We start from the raw sequence: 21288 nt of genomic DNA on the forward strand, positions 1-21288 counted from the left end.
AATGCATGGTTGCATTCTTGTCATCTCTACCAGTGATGCTAAATTTCTAATAAATTTCTAAAGCGTCTCTAAAAAATAATTAGATCATGAAGTTCTGTGTGTACTAACAGTCAGAAATGGATTTATCTGTAGTGAGACTATTTATACTGAAGAAGGGTATGGCAATAATGTAGTTTGAAGTGTCTGAATGTTGAGGTCTTGGTTTACTAGCATAGTTTATGCTGTTGAAATGTATATACTCAGCCCTGCTTGCTCATGCAATAGACATATCAGGGGTCTGTTAACAGAATTCATGTTAGGCACCATTTATTTACCTGCAGACAGCTCCTCTTCCTGGAACTAACTCACATTTCCCACCGTTGACGCAAAGATGGGGTTCCAACTCGCACAGGCTCCGACAGGGTAATCCGTCTTGGCTTGCGTAACCAGGTTTACAAAGGCAGTCAGCCTCTTTTGTCCCCTCGTTCGTTATGCATTCGGAAAACTCGTCACATGCCATGAATTTGCATGGGTCTGCCTGATCAGCTGGAAAGGATAGGTAAATCATTAATTGATGCATTACCCCAAAGTAACTTGGCAGGTTTTGTGGCAGCTAGACAGAAAAATAATTCACATTTACTGGCCTGCTATTTGCGTGTGTTAATAGGAAGATACAGTCTAGCATAAAAGGACACACATCCTTCTTTATGTAGATGACGCAGCAAGCACGCAAGCTTATGTCTGCTTGTACGTTTGTTTACCCCATCACTGTTAAGCTGTGATTTCATTTTCATCTCACTGACAAGAATTTTCACATTTGGATGTTTTTATCCTTTTTTACGGTAAGTGCTAGTTTTATACTCATGGATACTATGCTACAGTCTTGCATATGTGTAAGAAACGGTTTTGGCTATAATCGTCTTAAACACATAATTTAGGATATGACCGGAGAGGGAATTAGGTTATTGAATATTGCACAGTACTATGAGGACTGCAGCCTAGAAATACTGGCACTGTCTAGAGAAAATATGTACTTGCAGAGCTTTTCTGGGACTGATGTGTTAGCATTGGGAAAACTTGCTTTTTTATTTTTTTAAAAGTATTAGTAAGGGCTGCGTCTGAGAGATTAAGGCAAAATGAGCCTGCTGATGTTCATAGGAAGGCCCAAATCAGAGGCGGCTTAAAGTCCTGACTTCGCCTGCCACACAAGTCTACTTCTCCTTTCCCATTCTCTGCTTCTTACTAGAAATGAAGAGGGGAAGAAAAAAAAAAAAAAAAGAGACGCAGAAGGAGTAATTTTAACGCAGTGCCCAGCCCCTCTGTGTGCTGGTGGGGTGATGATGAGGAGGGCTGCATCCACCAATCTTGTCTCATGGAGGCAGTTTCCTGCGTACTGTGGATAAAGCCCTTAGACAGAAGGGAAAAGATGAGAAGCAGATGAGAGGATACAAATTCTCTTCCTGCCAACAAACAGTTTCAATAAGACATGTATATCCAGAAAAGCAAAAAAAAAATCCCCAAAAATGTACAAAGACAAGACAGGAGAGCAGAGAGAGGGACGTGAGAGCAGATACACAGATATGAGCCGGACTGTGCAGGACAGCGGGTCCTGAGCGACCGGACCTGTGCAAAGGAAGCTTGCCCATGTAGGAGCTTGGTCTCAGGTCTGGTCTACAGAAATCAAATTCACCTAATACATCGGTGTTGTAGAAAAATGGCCCTTAGTTATGTGGGCTTAAAAATTCTGAAGAAGAAAAATCTGTAGTTTAAAAAGGAGATGCATACTGGAGATTGCCACTAGTACCTGTAGGTACTATCTGGGCTGAGAATTTTCCTCCAGAGCCCCTTCATGGCCCCAGACATTCCATAATACTCATTTCAATGAAAAATGAGCATTGCATTCTTTATAGCAGTACTGGAAATCTCAGACCATGTACTTGGATACGCTTAACTGGTAGAAACAGCAGAGCCATTCACTTTTAACCCCTCTATAATCCTATAGCTAGTTCCTTTTTTTTTTTAATTTTAATTTTAGACTAGTGAGTTTTAGCATGCTCAATTTCCCTTTGCTGTATATATTGTGCATGTTAATTTGGGATCTACTTTGCTCCTGCACTGCAAATGTATGTACTGTAAATGTAAACTCTAACAACTGGACTTCAGAGTAATACAATAAATTACAAAGTAACTTTATTGCAGGCAAACACTTGCTTATATGTTTAAAAAAAAAGAAAAGAAAAAAAGAAAAGAAAAAAGAAGTTAGAAGTACTTTGCTCTGGTTATTGATACTACTGATACTGATTGGGAATTACAAATTTTAGTCTCCAACAAAACAAAAGCAGCTGGCAAATCAAAAGGTGGTATTAGTTCTTACAGATTCTTTTCTTATCCCACACAGAATTGCACTCTGAGCAAAACCGGAACACTTTCTGAAGGAAAAATGGTTAATAAAAGAGTTTGTACGATTAATTGATTAAAGCATTAACAGCTGCGTTAGCTGCATATCTCCTCTAAGTCTCTCCCCGGTTTTGATGGTCACGGTTTACCTTGATGCTAGTGGAAATAAAGGTTGCTACCACTAGTAAGGAGGCACGGGCTCTGCCTCAGCGTTGCGCGGGGCGGTGTGCTGCGGCAGCTGAAAGGTCTCAGCACGTTTCTGTCTGACAGCGAGAGTCTGGCGTGAGCATTTCCCTGGGTTAGAGGGTCATATTTTGTGATAATGTTTCATTTTCCTCAATAAAGTGTTTGGCTACATACCTGCCGTAGTTTTGATCATCTTTTCTGTGTTTACACTTTGTTTAGATTACAAAAAGAAAAGAAAAAGCATGCAAGTATTTTTAAAGGCCTTCCATGTTATTCTTTATGGTATTATTTATGACCACCGCAGTCAGCCCTTCGCAGCTGCTGAGCCTGGGTATATATTTTGGACTGTCAGTTCCCATCAGTTTCACTGTGGTATAACGTTATTACCACTAGGTGGCTCTTACTTTCACAATAAATAGGAATTTGCTTAAATTACCTTAATTTACTCAGCGGGTTGAGGTTTGTTTGGTTTTTGTTTTGGGGTGGTTTTGTTTTGTTTTGTTTTTTTTAATTCAAAAGACAGTAGGGCTTTGAAACACCTGTATGGGAATATACTGGTTTTCTAAACATATTTTCTTCTATTTTGACGTTTTACTACTGCTCACAAACCTTGAAAGAACAGCTCTCTCAGCACTCATTGTGATCTAGTTTTCTTGAATTAATGTTAAAATGTCACACCAGTAAAGCAGCTGATATGGATGAAGATGAAAGATTTAAATTTTTTTCTGTATTTGCATTTTAGCAACTTTTTCATTTTAATTTTTATTTAATGAAAATTTACTACTGAAGCAGAGAACGTGTGGTAGCCCAAAGTTCACTCTTTCTAGTGAACTCATTTATTACCTTATTCAGTGACACATCAGTTTATCATAGCAGTGTTTGAAAGTTTAAATGCTGTGATGTTGTTAACTTTCTTTACCACACACTACGCTTAGTGATCACAAGGAGTTACATAAAATTAAACCAGATTAGAAACTGCCTGCATGGATTGTAAATGAATTTATTTTTTTGTTGTTGTTCTGGAGATGTCAGAGATCTGTATGTAAAAAGCCAGCTTAACCAAAAACTACTAAAGGCGTCTGCATGTTAAGGTATTGGTATCATTCTTCTCCATGCCAATGAAATCAAATAATTAACAGAAATAATTAAATAGAACCTGAAAATAGATCCAGGCTTCAATTTCCTAAAACAATATAGTTTTTGAAAACTTTAAGCTTCCGACATTGCAGTAGCGTCCAGATATGTTGTTACTGACTTTCTACTCTTTAACAAAGATTAGTGACTTATTTAAATCAGGAGAGATTTTGGAATTACAAATCTATGCAGTGCTACATATACTAATGCTCTGGTCAGTGACTATCTGCAGAATCCAATTATTCTTAGAAATTGTCTCCTTCTGTATTGAACTCTGTAGCCCTTTGAAAATAAATTTAATGATGCTCTAAACTATGGTTGGCTTATAACATTGCAAAAATCACCAGAAATTATATGTTTACACACTCAGCTGCAAGATTTGCATGTCTGTCCCGTAAACTGCACATGAGCATTCTTTATACCTGTCTTTTGCCCAGCCTTTATTCTAGAGAGTTTTTAGTTCTGTACATTTGGCTCTGAACAGCAGTTGGTGTACGTGCACAGACCAACACCTCCACCCAGCATTTGATTATACTATGAAAATACGTCTGCAGATATTTTTGCAACATCTTGGATTTTCTTATCGCTCCTGATCACTGGGAGGCTATTGCTAATTTTGTTGTTTCCAAACCAGTGATACTTCTGAAGCTGTAACAATCTAGAAAAGATTATCTGCTTGATTTTGGTTTTGCACGTACATTATTAATTCAGTCTTACCTGGCTCAATATCCAGGGAATAGCTGTCAATCTCCAAATTGAGGCGTTGAGCTGCGGCATCGCAGAAATCTTCCAAAACGCAGTGTACTGCCTCCGTGATATTGTATGGCACTGTCCTGGCAAATTTCATTTTGCTGTTCACAATCACACTTCCATTCCTGAAGTTAAGTATTTCCAGGTGCTTAAAACCTGTAAGGTTGGACTGAAGGTATGGAAGTAGCTGCAAAACAGGAATTTGACTTTATTTTAAATTACCGTCAATGTGGACCTGCAATTAATTTCTCTTATAGTCGCTTTTTCATTATCAAGTACCCACATCACACAGTTATTTCTTTGAATTCAATACAATTGTTAAACTCCACCACCAAATTCACTTTTCTATTTAGCGCTATCTTCTTCTGGACTCTTGAATCTTTCTTAATAATATATTGAGCTGGATGGGCAGCAATTTCCCCTGTAATGAAATGCACAGCACTTGGGGAGTTTATTCATCTAGAAGGGGGGGGGGGGGGGGAATAAATCACCTCACTCAAAACCCCACTTTAATTATTTTCAAACGTTCAATCGAGGCAGGTTAGGGCATAGCATAACAGGCCTGTTACTGAGCTGCCCTGCTGCCCTATTGTACCCATAGAGAAAATCCATATCTAATCACATTCCCCCTGCAAAGCTATGATATATTTTAAAAGGCCTATTTTTAAATCCAGCGTGTAGACACAAGCCTTAGATGTAATCAGCACTGCTATAATGTTGACAGGAATCTAAGAAAAAGCCAAATAAATTGCATGCCAGGCATATGTCTGGAGTCTCTTGAACAAGCGAAAACTTTCATCACTGATTTCATAAACTCTTTCTTCACACCCTGAGAGCATCCCAGGCTTATCGGTCCTTTACAAATACAGCTTATCAGACCGAATTGTAGTAGGGTTTGATATTGTTTAAACAACGTGCTCTTCAGTGTATTTCTTTTAAACTGTGCCCAACTATTGCGTATGTTGTTCAAGTTGATTTTCACCCACCAATTGCATGAACTGTTGTTCTAGTGCTTTGTACTCTGGCGAGCTCCTATTGAAGAGGTCATCAGAAAAGTGCATGTTGGTTACTCTCAGGCTGAAGAAAACCACTAGCTCTTTGCCTTTGGCTGCTGTTGTCATGGAGCTGGTAGTTACATACTTCAGCGTAGGAGCTGGGGTGGCTTCTGCGGGCTCAGCTGTCAGCACCGAGATATAACCGCTGCCATGCTCCGCTTCATCCAGCGCTGCCGTGCTCATCACAACGATGTGATCTAGCTCGGCAGCAATATCCTGCACTCCCGTCCCAGCGCCGTCGGGGGGAACGCTCTCAGATGGGGGCACCGAGGAATCTGGTACTTCAAGGGACTGTTCGATGACCTGAGAGTGGCCGTAGGATGGGCTGGTTGCTGCAGGCAGCGGTGCCGTTTGGTCTGACAGTAGCACGTCTGTAATAACATCTTCAGGCTGCGTGCGAGACGGATCACTCGAACCGATAAAGAAAGGCAATGTTTCGTATGTGCTGGCTGTAACTAAAATGTCATCGCCTGATGATTCTGGTTCATCCGTGATTTTAACTGCTGCAGAAAAACAGGGGAAAAACAAATAACTATTTGGAAAACCAAGCATAACAAACATTGAGCATGGAAACAACATGAATATTGTATTTCCACTGAAGCATTTCTAAAAACAAGATTTAACACTATCTAAACATGAAAATCTTATTTCCATCACCAAGGAAGGACTACTGGAATAAAATATCCCATCCACGTGTTTGAGTGATGAGATTTCTGAGAGCACTGTGTTTAAATAATAATTAAACTTGCTAAATATTTCCCGAGCCATTCCAAAGCGCATTCTTGTTTTGAAGGTACGTAATCACCCTGTCAATTTATATTGACTGAAAGAGTAGATCCTAGCTTTGAGCTGTCTGCTCAGATCACTTGCATGCCGGAGTCATTCTGTTCCCCTCTTCGAGACGTTAAAGCTATTATTTGCCAGTAACCATAAAATGTGGTTAAGAAAAACAGTACAGCCTCTGCAGATGCTAATGGTGTCGATTTACCTGAAAGACAACAGCATCAGCAAAAACAGATTAAAACCTTAAGAAATCATCTGGTGCACCTGAAGCAGCCATTTGATCCAGACGCTGAACTTTAATGAGGTCCCCACTGGGGCTTGGCGTGGATCTAGGATGTGTGATAGCTGTAGCTGATAGTCCGAATATAAAGTGTGATGAATGAGACTGTCTGAATTTGGCTTGCAGCTCCCTGGCCACAATGACTTCGCAGAAAATGATGGCCTTCAAGCAGCAGACATCTACCCGAAGCTGATAACTTCGTCCTTTTTCAGTGATATACTTATGAGGGTTCTTCACACAGGACTTTTAACATCCCTCTGCAGGCAAAATCACTTATCAGCTGGTAGGGAAGCTTCTGAAGTGCCTGTACCTTTCTGTTGGATCTTTTGAAGTGCCTGTATCTTTCTGCTGACTTCAGAATATACACAACAAATTTATGTGGGATGCCAGACTCTCCCCTTATGTATTTTCTGTTATCTAAATCAACCTCTTCAGCTCCTCCTAGTATTATTGAGGTTCACTGATTTCTCTGAGATGCTCAATTATTAGAGTGATAAGGACTATTAAAGTTTTTTGAAAAAGGAAAACGCTTTCCATTGTGTCCCGTGTGACAGCAGGGCAGTGTGGTTCTGGCTCTGGTGAAGGGTCAGTGAGTTTTACTCTGGAATACCAGTATCATGGTGTTACTGGAGTGTTCCTCCTCCGGCTCTCAGTTCTAAGGGTTTCCATTTGTCACAGGTGTTTCACATGTCTTGGCTAAGGGAAGAGCTAGGGGGGTTTTGCGTGTTCTGCGGGAAAGCAAACCTAGAAACAATTTAAAAAAACCCCCGGATACTCCGAAGCAGAACTCAGGTAAAGCAGCCTGGAAGGATCATTAGTGCATCTGCTTCTATTTATGCAGTCCCTATGCCAGTAATTAGTGCAAATGTAATTTCATTACAAATAAACCCATCTGAAAGTACAATGTATTTTAAGACTGTTTTTTAACAGTTATTGAGTCACAGATGCTAACATGGTATTTCAGCAAGGTGCTGAGGAATATCAGGCACATTCGTGCTAGAGCAAAGTTTATCCCAGCAGCAGCAGCGTGTTTTCAGAGCTACACGTGAAAAAGCATTCTAGAAACAAGAGGTGGCCTACTCTGCCAGGGGTAATGAGGGAAAGGACACCTTCCACATTTGCTGCTTTCTGGATGCACAAAATATTGCACGTTTGTAAGGCAACTGCCTGCAAGATGCTCCCCTCTTTTGAAAACCAGGTTATTAGCTACTGTTAACGTGCTCTTGCAGGATTCCCCTGTTACCTTGCAGCTAAAAGTAGAGCAGTCACCAAAGATGCTTCTTCCAAGCAGTTCCCAAACTGGCCTGGACAGCTGACATTTTGTTATACTTTGGCACATTGGAACAAATCAGCAGGAGCTGGGTGCTGCCCAGGTTTTCCAGAGACCAGGTTTTAGGGGAGGCAACCGCAAAGCGGTGGCATGCCACAGAGGGTGCCTATTGTGCCCTTAACACTAGCTGGCTGACGGTAAGTTATTGAAGATCACTCATCTCAATATTTAGTATCCCTTTCCCATGTTGGACAAGGTAAATTTTTACAGTTAATTTTGTTGCCTTCATCTGCACGCATGAAAGCATTTTCCCCCAAGTGCCTCATTTTAACTGGCAGGATATTTGGAAACCAGAATGATTTAGATGACAAAAATTCCCACTTGATAAGAGACTGTATTTCACCTATTTGGGGTTTGATATTTAGGGCTGAGTTCTAATCCCATATTTATCAGCAGTGAACTCACTGAAATCAATGGAAGTGTTATAGCATAAAACCTGTGTAAGTGAGATCAGGATATTTGGATTTGCCCTGAGGATCAGGAGTGCCCAGTCCTATGACCCGTAGGGAAAAACCAGGTTATAGAATAGTTCCTCACCTTTCACATGATGAGCTCTCCCCACCTTCCTTGCTCATCCCCAGGGGCTGTTCATGACTGAAGTCTACAAGATAACAAGTGATCTTGGAGTACTGGTGATTCTCGAAAAGACTCTGAAGGACACTGCTAATATGAAGCATCCGTGTGGGATGGGATACAGAAAAAGACCAAGTGCTGCATTCTCCTTTACTGCAAGGCCAGATTGTGGTGATCTGGAAGCACACTAGGACCACAAAGTGAGTGCAGCAAATTCCCATTTAAACTATCACAGTTGTGCAGTCTCCTTTTATTTGTTGTGACAGGTAATTTGCGCTGCCGACAGTATAATACAAGGGCTACGGTCTTAGTCCCCCCAGTCCTAAAGAGTAGCCAAAAAACAGTAACAAAGTGCTGTATGGACCCCGTGGTTGCGCGCTCAGCTTGTAACACCAAACGCTACGCCATAGCTGGTGTCCTCCTAATCATTCATTGAGAACTTGAGATGCTTTTTGCTTGTCATGTCCTCGTGTTTCTTGTGTAATCAAGGATACAGACAGATTAGAAAAACAAAGCCTAGTGATGTTCTCTGTTTACAAAGCTCTTGCTGTTACTTGTTATGCTGATAAGGAGTGAGAGTCACTTATTAGTTAAGGGAACTCAGAACAGATTTCTTAGCATTAGTGCTTGAGGCATTAATGCAGGATGATCTGCCGATGGGATGAACCTGCAGCTCCACAGAGCAACCTTCTCTCTGCATGACAACATACACTTGAGCATATGATCATGATGGTATTTGTTAGGCAGATTATATTTAAAGAAAGAGGTAACTACAGGAGAAAGAAGTACTGAAATGGCAAGCTTGAAGCAGAAAAACCATACATATATTACTTATTTGGTATAGAACTGTGTATATGTGTGCGTGTATATATATATATTTAGTCTATACATAGACTATAAAGGTCTTTTGGCATCTTCTTATTACAAGCAAAGTAACTTAAAAGGTTTTGAGGGCATACCAGGATGATCTCTGTGCACGTACCAGCTTTTTTCACACGCAGCCAATTCTTACCAGTCACTGTCTCAGCTGGGACAGACAGTGACTGACCACAGAGGTGGTGTTAGTCCCTTGCAACACGAAAGTCAACAGACTCACCTAAAAGGCTGCTGAGTGCTCACTGAAGCACAACACCAGTCCTGACCCCAGCAGTTACTGACCCCTTCTGTTGGTTGCACTTTGTCTAACACGTGTCACGGTACTGATGCAAGACTTGCCTACACAAGTAACGGAATCAGCAGTAAAGTGATTTGCAACTGGTTTTGCTAAGCTTTTCTACTGTCTACATGAGACTTTGATAAAAGTCAATCCTAAGGAGCTAAAAACTGTGCATGAAACAAAGACCTAGATATTTGGAATTAAAAAAAACCCATCCCTTTGCATTTAAAATGTTGATTTCATATATAAAAATTGTATACATCTTATATATTTTTTATATTTAAATCCGCTATATATTGGCTTTCAGATTAGAGGTAAGGAAGAAATTTTTTACAATGAGGGTGGTGAAACACTGGAACAGGTTGCCCAGAGAGGTGGTAGATGCCCCATCCCTGGAGACAGTCAAGGCCATGTTGGACAGGGCTCTCAGTAACTTGATCTAGTTGAAGATGTCCCTGCTTATTGCAGGGAGGCTGGACTAGATGACCTTTAAAAGTCCCTTCCAACCCCAACTATTCCTTGATTCTGTATGCACATGTATATATAATTTTGTAATGGAATGCAAAATGCACTTAAACTGGTTCATCATAAAGCAATTATTTGTAAAACTTCACCCAGATGGCCCTGTAGATGAGATTTTTACATCAAAAGGATAGAAAAACACAGGCAATTATTTTATGAAACCTCTAAAAGTACGGACACTGAAGATTTAGACATTCTTAGTCCCAGTATATTTCACTTCAGCATACAGTTTGGTCTATCATGTTACCATTCAGGTGTAGGAAACCCATAGAGAGCATGATAAAATGCTGAACTCAAATATATCCCCAGAGTAACCATACTGAAGATTAAACAATGGCATGGAATTAAAAACTGCTGTCAGCAATAAAAAACCTCAACTCTAACTCTCAGCCACCACTTACCCTCCCACAAAGATGTTCACTGAACTCTCCAGATGTGTGTTGGTATTACATGGACAAGGCAGGACAATATTGTGCTGAGGAGAGTTTTATATCTAAAATTAAACTGCTGTTGGCAAAGATGTGTAAACACTAAATTAAGAGGCAATTTCCTGCATGCATTGCTATATTAAATCTCTGTGAAAAGAGTGCGTCATGTAGGCATTTATTCCCAACTGTAAAGAGAGTAAAATACATAGGTTTGACTTTTAGAAAAAATCAACTGCCTTTTCAACAACTTCATTATAGGTCTCTAATTAGTTGGTCCTCTTAGATTTTTTTTTAAGTGAGGAAAATCCTCCTAATTGACCATGAATAAGAGGTTATTGTTTGGGAAAGGTCAAATTGTCACAAGACGTTTTTCTAGTGGGTTTGCATTAATAAGCAGGCCCAGAAGGTTATACATTAAGAGGTCCTGGCATTTCATTTCGTTCATGAGATTAATAAGCATTGACATTTCTTATCGGCAATAGACAAATTTTCCAAGTCCACTGGCAGATATTGTCCCGATATGAAAGTCATATTATTACAATATGTATGTATGTAGTTGTATACGTGCTGATTGAAGAAAATAACTAACGAAAGGAGTGTGCAATTAAGAGATTAGTCCACAATGCAGGGTAAGAATCTCCTTATGGGCAGCTCTGCTGATATAAATACCAGATGGACCGGTACAGCAAGTAGCCAGATTCAAATTTTCATATTTTGTTGGTGCCTGAAATGCCACAAAATCCCCGGATGCAGGACTCTTGTGCACGTACAGATAAAGTGCTGAATTTCTGTTTGAGGTCTTTCATTTTCCACTAGGCCACAAGCAAGATGAGGATTAAGAGAATTAAGAGAAGAGGATCATTAACCCAACATGTCACAACACATGCCTGGCAGCACATAATTACTGATTAAGATTGTCTGTCTGACTGTCAGGCCAAGCCAGAAGAGCCAGAATGATGTCTGTCTGTCGTTCTGCCCGTCTGTATGAACTCCCCAGAGGGCAGGTTCGGCAGCCAGTGAAACCAGCAGAACTCCTTCTCCACTGACTCCTGCGGCCCTCGGTCCTGCCTCTCCAAGTTAAGACTCGGAAAAGACGCGGAAACGTCCATTTGCCTCAGCACTCTTCTGACAACACCAGAAGAAAAGTCAGTATTTCCACGTTGATTGCTTTAGGCAGTTAGCAGTGCTCACATTTGTAATTAAGGGATTATAAAGTTGGATGTTAAGGCGGTATTCCTGAATTTTATAAGAATACTATACAGACAGGTGTATAATTAGGTACCTTGTATGGACAGAAGGTCACTGGTAGGTTATTTCCATAACATGACAAATCACTTTTACCATTTACAGAACATTTACCTGATCTGCTACTGAGATTGCTAGATAAAATGACATTCTAGTGCTCACGTGCTCTAAAAGTCACTTTTATGAATAAAGTCCTCACTAAAGAAATTATTCAACTGAGATTAGAATACTCTCGTGAAGTAGGGGAATTAGTAAGTACATTTACAATGAAAATACGTTAAAAATGTTAGAGGCTGCTGTGACTATTATTTATTGTAAGCTATTTTGTATTGAAGTTCTGCACTACTTGCTACCATAGTAAAATCATGTTAAAATATATCTTAAACAAGTAAGATATACCATGCTAAACTGAGAAGTCTGGACTTGATTAGTATTTGTATCAACAAATTAAATAGAGAAGCAAAACAGAGAAGCACTGAATGTGCAAATATGAATACACTTCTGCAAAGGAAGGGAATCAAAGCTGAATAAGAAACATCTCACTTAAAACCATAGCTTTGGGAGGATTTTTATTCCCTTATGCCTGTTGTTGATTCGTCTACAATTGAAATAATTGAAAAATTTATTTCATGAGTTTAAAATAACGAAGTCTGTGTGAAAATAACCTAAAACTTTACAAACACCAGGAATCATTAAGAAACATCCATTTAAATGTTGCAAATACTCCTGCAAGACACTGTAATGATTTTGGAGCTCCCCAAACCTGGAACCTGGAATACTATTTTTGATTTATTTTACTTTAGAGTGATTAAAACCAAATCTGACAGGTTACAATACCTATCCTTCAGAATTGAAAGTACCCTCCAAATCCCTGCCAACTTTCTCTATTTTTCTCAACTCTGTAATAGGGGAAAAAAAAAAAAAAAAACCAGCAGATTTTTGTAGGTGATGGGACAATCAGACAGTTTTGTGGTATTGAAGTTTATTAGTTTGCAAAGTGGTAAAAACAAAATAGAAGTCATGTGATATACATTCAAGTAATTTGTTGACCCAAGGACCTAAAAACAGAAAAGACAAACATGAAATTAGAAAGTTAAAACCCATGACTCTTAAAATCTTGTCATCAGATCAGCACTTTAAGACTTGCCAAGTCTTAAATGAAAACACTAAATACACTTTTTTTTTTCCATACTATATAGTCACTTCTAGGGGAAAACCGTGGAATTAATGGAACGAAACTCACAGAATGAGGAGTATTTTATGCTTCTAAGCCATTGTACCTCGGATGCAAGTAATCTGATTTTTATCATAGTTTTGAAATGGAACAAGTGACTCTGTGAGAGAGAGGTGGAAGTAGATATTTAACTGGGAAGATCCTGCTGGTTTTACACTACGTTGCATTGTAAGAATTCATCTCAGTTTGAGTGATATTGATAATGGCTTTGGACCAGATGCCTTAGCGCTGACTTAGCTTGTTAAATCCGTCACAATAGCCAGAGCACTGTTGTTAGGGAGCAGGCAGTTTAAATGTTCAAACCAGCAATAACTACACAGTGTAGTAAAATGGATCCAGACAGCCTTTAGCTCCAGGTTTGCTTCGAAATTCCCTAAGAGACCTTCATATAGCACCAGGGTGCACAACTCTTAAGACATAAGCTAGTTTTTCCAAAAAATGACATTTAAATAAATATTTGGGATTGTTGTCACATAAAATGTTTGGATTAAGGTATATGGATTGCATTTAACTTTTCTTAACTGTTGTTGGGTAGTGCTGATAATACAAAGATGAAACAATTTTTTGTTACTGTAACAAAAGGAAAGAGTCACTGATCATAGAACTTACAGATGAAATGGGAAACTAAAACAAGGAAAAAATAGTTAGCTGTCTATAAACTACATTGTTCCCCCCACATGAAAGAAATACTAGGTATAACTAGTACTAACCTTACAATATTTAAAGAGAAATTGTCAATAAAAGAGGAGAACAATGGATTGTAACAGATGTGCCTGGACAAAGAGAAGCTGATACTTTCTCATTACCCCTTCCCAACAGAGGAGGAAGAATTTTTTTTATAACTGCACACGATGCTGTGTGTATTATTTTCTGCCCTGCCATCTATCACCAGCAAAGCTGTCTGTCCTGATGCCTTCAGGCATCATTCTCCTCAAGCCACACTACTTTTTTCTTCATTGGAGCTTTGCAGTATCATGTCGGCATATTCTGAGGTTCTGCAAGAACTGTTCAGCGTAATTTTTATCTATAATTGTTCCACTTTAGAGTGGCAGCTCATGCCCAATTCTGAAATGAGGAATAAGATATTTTCATAGGGATGAGAATGGAACTTCTCTTACTGATCTAAGACAAGTTTAGCCAGGCCTTCAGCCACTGCTCTAGACTATGTATACATTTAGAGGAAATGTACTACTGTTGCGGTATTTTTCCAATCTCATTCCTTCTGATCTCTAGGAAAATACATCAAAACAATGGCAAGTTTTACTGAAAGGTACTGAATGGCAAGTTTTACTGCTTAGGAATTGAAATCCTCAGGTATGAAGACATCATTCATGAATAAAACTTCTTGTTTACTCAGTCAAGAAGATACCTTCCTGTTACCTACATAGGTGGAGAATGAAGTGTTACATTTTTCATTATACATCTAGCTCAGAAGATTTGCCTCTGGATAAGCAAATTTTCTTAGCAGAAATATAAATTGTTTTCTGTCCTTCACACAGTAATTTCAATGAGTTATTGGAATTACCAATTGCATATAAAGTTTTGCTTTTTTTGGTTAATGTGCATTTATAGTGTGTATTTGGGGGGACATGAATAAGAAATAATATTTGAAGGAAGCGAACCTTAACCTTAAAGTAAAACTGAACTGAAGTGAGAGGATAGCTTAATAATTTAAACAAGTGATGTGTTAAATTGGGAAAATAGATAACACTCTGTTTCTCTCATACCTTTTTGCTTGGATTAGTCATTTCATTTTAGCATTTTTAAGTATGTTTTGAAGATGTGCTGCAGGTTTTGTTCTATTCAGGTTGTTCTTGCTGTTCCTGATAGCTGAGCAGCAGGCTGTCATTAAATTTTGGCCATATGCTAATCACACACTCTGATATGTTTAGAATTCTTCAGGATACCTGTAGGACTCAGAGTATGTAATTCTAGCTTTATCACAACAGTGAACATACTACGAACTTTTTCTTAAATCTGATGTATCCTAATATGGGCCTGCTGAAACTTTTGCATTCAGCTTTATCTTCAATTCACAGATAACTTTTAGGCTAATCAATTGTATATAACGCTTGAGAAAATGATGTAGCTAGACCTACCTGTTCACTTCTCCAAGCATCAGACTGAAGCAGCACCTTCATGAAAAGGGTTATTTGCACATCTGAAGTGGCGAGCAACAAGTGAAAGGGCATGGAGAGGAGCTGGTGGGGGAGAATATTGAGAAAAACCTGTCAGTTTATGGTCAAAGAAAACATAAGAAAAACAGAAAAACATGCAAGGACAGAGAGGAGTTCTTACCCTGTGTAACCATCAATGTGAAAAAACTGGTGAGCATTCCTGTCACAACAATGAGTGGATTCCAATCCTGGGAACGTCCAGAGCAGTTCTTGCAAGAAGTAATGGGGTTTTCTTTTCCATGACAATGCTGGCTATGCCAAATAGAAAGCTATGCTAAGCACAGGTGGTGCTTAGGCAGCTGGAGATGTAGCAGCGGCAGAAAGACTCCCCAAACATCCATAAAACTGAGTTTTTCTAGAGATTGCTTAGCAATAGTAGTGAGTGAGGAGTGCGCAACTGAATTAACTGTTGGGCAGGAGGAAGATACCAAAGGCGACTGCTCACAACAAGGCTGTGTGAACATGAGAGCAATTATGGAAATTAATGAGGTCCTTATCAGTTACACGTATGTAACTGTGACCAGCATCTACTGGTCATCAGTGACCAGCGTCTACTCCTCATCAGTGTTTTCGTCTCTCAGCAACAACTCTGTGATGCACCCTGCAGAGTCGTCTTCTCTCAGAGTCTTGAGAGCTTGAGGATGATCCAGGCTGGTGGGATTGAGATGTAGTACAACAGAATAGCTGAAGTATTTTACTGCTAGCTTTATTTTGTCTTATACTTCCGGAATAACTTCTCCAGAGATATTGCTTCCACCATGATGGTCAGGATTTTGGGATAACCATTTACCTGGATTGTACAATTTGTTAGTAGCTACAATTAAAACAAGTACAAATTAAAATTCTTCTTACAGTTGAGGAAGTAAAAGTATATCATTCTTGTGATTACAGACTTCATGAACTCTTTTATCTGTTTATACATTTGTTTGCCTTTGGTTTCCTGCTAAAATTTTCTTGGTTGTTGAAATATCTGTCTAACACGTTACACAAGTGGCTTCCTTTCTAAATGGACATACTGGTTTAGACAGAGACACAGGAAGACTGCAAAGAGAGGAAGAAGAAATTTAGCGATGCAGAAGAGATATTGGCAAGTTAACTCCAGAGGAGGAAAAAAATATTTAGAAGATGAATGCTAGAGAACACTGAACAGGTATCATCTCAGATAGTAGAAAAAAACTTTTTTTTTTTTTTTTTTTTATGTCCTGATGGTAAATGGACAATGGAAATAGCCTAGCCTTTGAAGGTGCCTTTTTGAGTAGTCAGATGTTTAAACCATGATATCTGATCCAGGCATTTCAGAACTTTTCAATAAGAGGTCTGGAAATGTGTAGCAGGGTTTTTTTCTTAATTCTATTGAGAAATCTCCAAACAGAATTTGAAATTCAAAGGTTAGGCTTACTTTAAAGACAGTTTATCATCTTCCTAATAGTTTTGGGCTACTTCAAGGGGGGGAGTAGCTGCCATCACTGCTTGGCCAGCACAGCTGTCTGATCCTCACTGGCCTGCTCTTTACTGCCCGCGCACAGCATCACAGCCCAGAATGAGCACGCTACCACCTGAAAGAAGCTTCACACCCGCTCCTGGCTCACTCCTCCCACTGTCTGCCCAAGCCTGACAAATCCCACCCTGCATGGCTTAAAAGGACCCCTCTTGTTAGTTTGACTCCTCGTCCCTCACCTGTTTTTTATGTTCCTTTCCCTAGATATTGTATCCAGAACTTTGAGTCTAATTATCTTTTTGGGACCTGTGAAAGAATTTTTTTTATTGATTTACTCAGTGACCTCAAGTAGGCACAGTTAAAGTAGTTACATTATTGACTCTTTTAAGAACTCAGTAAATAGATTTTCAACATCTCTCTTCTCTTAAGCATGCAGTATGTTCTGTGTACTCTAAGATCTTAAACAAGTATAATAACTACAGCTTGTGCCATTGCTAACACGGCATCCCTTCCTTTCAGACAGGGAACAATCATTTTTCTCCTGCTCATCTGCAGAATGATGATGAATTCTTACATTCTAGTGCTTGTTTTAGACATAACTTGTGTTCCACAAGGAGGAACAAGATAGTGGGCCTTATTTTGGGGAAGCTTTTTTTTACAGCTCTAGACAGTTCATTCTGTTTTGCAGATTAACAGGTTCCAACCCGAATACACCTCTTTAAGTGAACAATTCCATGTTCTTTCAGCACTGGCAATAACAGCTTTAGGAAGAAGAACATTTATGTATTTTTTTACTGAATTTAAAATTGTGTGAGACACTTTTGTTGAAAAAATCTGGGTTAGTAAGTGGTGAACTTTCCATTTGTATTATCCTTTGTAAAATTTCCCTTGATCCTGCCATTTGCCTGATGACACTGAAACTCATCAAACTATGCAATGTATTGTCTCTGAGAATAATTTAGAAGCCCATAATCCAATCCCCATTTTGATCTGAGGTATTGGAGCCTGTGCGAGAGTCAAATGAACTGTGGTCCCACACTGTGACAGGCGAACAATCAAGGAAGCTTGAACCTTGGGACCAGAGAGAGGTCCATCTCTGGTATCCCTCCTCCCATCCAGTGAAAACCAGTCAGGCAGTAACTAATAAATTGCAATAAACAAATGCTTTACAATTTTTGATCTGAAGAAAAGGAATGGGACTAGTATCTTCAACATAAATTGCTCTACATTTTTGGTGAGTCAAACACCCTCCGCTGCTTCTCTTCAGTCATTTGGAGCTGTTAGGCTACAAGGTTTTTCAGCAATTTAGCAAATTGCAAAATAGATATGTGGGTTTATGTGGTTTTTATGATATCAAATCCCTAACCCAATGAGTGAATAGAATGAAAAATGCATATGACCTTCCCCCCCCCCGCAAATGTAACACTTTTCCACAGTTATAATGAATGTTATTTAAAGGTATGCTGTACTGTAATTTGAAGGTATGCTGTGCTTTCGTTAGTAGCACTACTTCTCAGCATGCATTTGGAAATAGTTGTGTTTAACACTTTTCATCATAAACTTTATTTTCAGGAACATTTCACAATTGATTCTTATAAGAAGTGATTTTCTAATCTTTAAGTCACTCCACTAATCATAAAGTCTTTGCTTTTCTCTCACTTCAGAACTCCATGTATAAAGGCAAGACTATAGAACAGGAAGTTCTTATTCAGTACATAAACTACGAGGAGCAACAACATGTCCATGGAATATGCTGTGCTCTTCCCTGGCCAGAACTGATGAGTGTATGATCCCCAGTGGCAGCTTTTACATTCTTTATTCTTTAAAATGCTGATCTTGTTATTTACTGGATCCAGAAAGAACAATACTATAGACAGTACATTACACGGGCATCCCCCCCATCACGTTTCTGCAGTGTGGGCCCATGGTGAAGGATGTGATCACCATGCGGTGGGGTATTTCTGATCAGCTATGCAAACGTTGTCTGTTTGCCTCACAGGACGTGGCCAGGCAGCAGGGATGAAGGTGCCTTCTTGCTGTTTCTGGGCATGCTGGGTCAGGAGGAATATCTTGAAAGCAGGAGGAGGGTTCATTATGCTCACTCCAAGAGGCTTCTGGAGTGCAGGATGTGACATGAAAGTGTAAGGACTGAGCAAGGAGGGAGCTGGTGGAACAGGGACAGAGTATAGAGCTTTCTATGGGAGCAGGGGACTTCTCTGAAGCAGGGAGCAAACTTAAAAGCTTTGAAGAATGACATTCTTGGGCATCCAGAAGCACTGAGTGTGGTTGTGCAAGCTAATGTGGGAATTTTGCCACTGAATTTGGTTTTTGTTTGTTCTTTGCAGATTTTTTTAGTATTGCTTAGAGATTACATGGGGACTTCAGAGAGTCATGCTGATTCGTGTGAAGTTCTTACCTCCTCCCTGGTTTGCTGTTGAGAAGGTCAGTCAAAAATCTGAGACAAAGCACCTCCGAATATTCATCAAAGAACTAATTCCTCCCATGTGTTTGTAGTAGCCTCTTGCATCTCACACAGCTAGCACAGGCTTCTTAGAAGTGTAAATAAAATGAAAGTTTACTGACCTAACGCTGAGTTGGTGAGGCCAGGTCGGGGAGCAGGAGAGGGAGTACACAAGAGCCGGGATAGATGGAAGGCAACGGCAGGAACCGTCGCTGCTTTGCTGGTGGAGGCTGCTGCCCCGTACAACCCGGTTGCCCCCACACCACATGCAGCACGGCTTTCCAAGCTGCTGCTGGTGGTGATGGAGGCAGCAGCCTTATCGACATTTTGCTGTTCCAGGGGAAAGCCTAATTTGCCTGTGCCCTAAAGATGGCCCTACTGTCTTTGTCTGAACTCTTTTCATCTGCAGTGCCAAACCTTTTCTGATATCTGTGGGAAACATGTCTATCATGTATTTTTCATTTTAAAGGTTAAATTATACAGATTTTTCTCTACCCAATATATGTATATATGTACTTCTTTGATTTATTATGTGTTTTTCTCATATATCTGGGTGCCTCTAAAAAACACTACTGTGTGGATAAAACTGAATAAATAAACATCAAAACCAGAAATTTTAAAAGTTTTTCAGCTGTAGATATGTAAACTTTTCTGACCCATGGTACTCTTCACTTTTAGAATAAATTATTTCATGAGACTCTTGCTACTATGACCCAGATCAGATTGTAGAACCCAAAGTAATTTACCTTCCATGTAAATACCAGAATTTTTTGTGTTAGCCTGGGATTTCCTTTTCTTTCCTTTTTTTTTTTTTTCCTGACATGTCTTTTTGTTCTGCCTTTTTGAATTTTTACCATAATACGCTATAGAAAGTGTGCCTTATCCTTAGGCATTTGTTGTTGGGGTTTTTTTTTGGTTTGGGGTTTTTTTTGTTTGGTTGGTTGGTTGGTTGGGGTTTTTTTTTCTTTTTTTTTTCCCGTTGGCAACCTTGAAGTCAGATACATTAGGATTTTCCTGAAAAGAGCATCAGAAATATAAACTTTTCACTCTTGATGGTCCAGAAAAATTTCTGTCACAACTGAAAGGAATTCTTACTGTAATTATACATGACTGTATGTGTAATAACAACCGGATCTCTCCTACTCTCTCTTACAGAAAAATCTTTTGTGTCTTACCTTGTACAGACAGGCTATCTTGATCGGCTTCCTTGAAAGGTGGTTCTGTTATATCAGTCCGTTCTTTCTCCTCAGCTTCACTGTGCTCATCTCTGGCTTGCAGGAGATTAGGTGGGGTAAAGCTACCTGTGGTGTAAGCTGCCAGCGTGGTAGCCTGCTCCACTGGAGGCTCATAGCCATCGGTGATTAAGTCATTGCTAGCAGAATCATCTGCTGGAGGAGGCAAATAGGAACCCTCTGGTTTTGGAGGACTGCTAGTGCCACCCAGAGCATTGAAAGGCACTGTGAAACTTTGGTGGTCAGTAGCGATATCTTCTGCGTCTGGAGGAGATTTGTCCTGAAATGGTTCTCTGGAGGGTTTGGTAGGGAACACAGGTTCAGATGAAACAAAATTATTAAAGTCTTCAGGGGCACTGATGTCTCCACTTAGCACTGGGATTCCAGTTGTAAATTCATTGACCAAGCTGTCTCCTGTCTGGTCCACTGTTGCTGGGCTGGGGTAACCTAGTGGGAGTTCCACGTTCATGGAGTCCTCCTGAAAAAGTTTTTTAAAAGCAGCTTTCATTATTGTGTTTAAATTTCATTGCTAAAAAGGCCAATAATCTTTAGCCACAGGAACTTGCAAACAGCTAATTCAGCTTGAAGGCATGGGATGTATAAAATGTTTGGCATGTGCATGTGATCTTAATTACATTGCCTGTAATTTCAAAAATGATCAAAGAAAGAGGACTTTCACTATCCCTGTCAATTGCTCTCCTGTCACTGAGATGTGCTACTGAAGGAGTGAGACATTGCTCACTTTGTAATTAAAACTGGAAAAGGTAATCAAGCAGCAATATTCACCTGTAAATGCTCTAAAGACTATCTCTGTTGCAGTGTAACACAACAACTTTCATGCTTACAGGATTTATAAAAGACAGATATTCATTTTAGCATAAGAGCCTTTTTCTGTATATTTATGTACATCTTAATACTGTTTAATTTC

The 21288-nt window shown here is 39.5% G+C and overlaps 1 protein-coding gene across 1 annotated transcript in view; it reads right to left on the reverse strand.

The window, feature by feature from the left end:
* IMPG1 (interphotoreceptor matrix proteoglycan 1) overlaps nt 1–21288 on the reverse strand; it is a 55832-nt gene that overhangs the window by 2393 nt on the left and 32151 nt on the right. Inside the window, exons 12-15 of the mRNA XM_075747537.1 lie at nt 20304–20838; nt 5433–6004; nt 4414–4633; nt 315–525 (exon numbers count right to left, since the gene is read on the reverse strand). Of these exons, the coding sequence (XP_075603652.1) occupies nt 315–525; nt 4414–4633; nt 5433–6004; nt 20304–20838 (1538 nt within the window). The remainder of the gene's footprint in view (nt 1–314; nt 526–4413; nt 4634–5432; nt 6005–20303; nt 20839–21288) is intronic.

This window comes from Balearica regulorum, chromosome 3 (assembly GCF_011004875.1).
Source record: "Balearica regulorum gibbericeps isolate bBalReg1 chromosome 3, bBalReg1.pri, whole genome shotgun sequence".
Taxonomy (NCBI): domain Eukaryota; kingdom Metazoa; phylum Chordata; class Aves; order Gruiformes; family Gruidae; genus Balearica; species Balearica regulorum.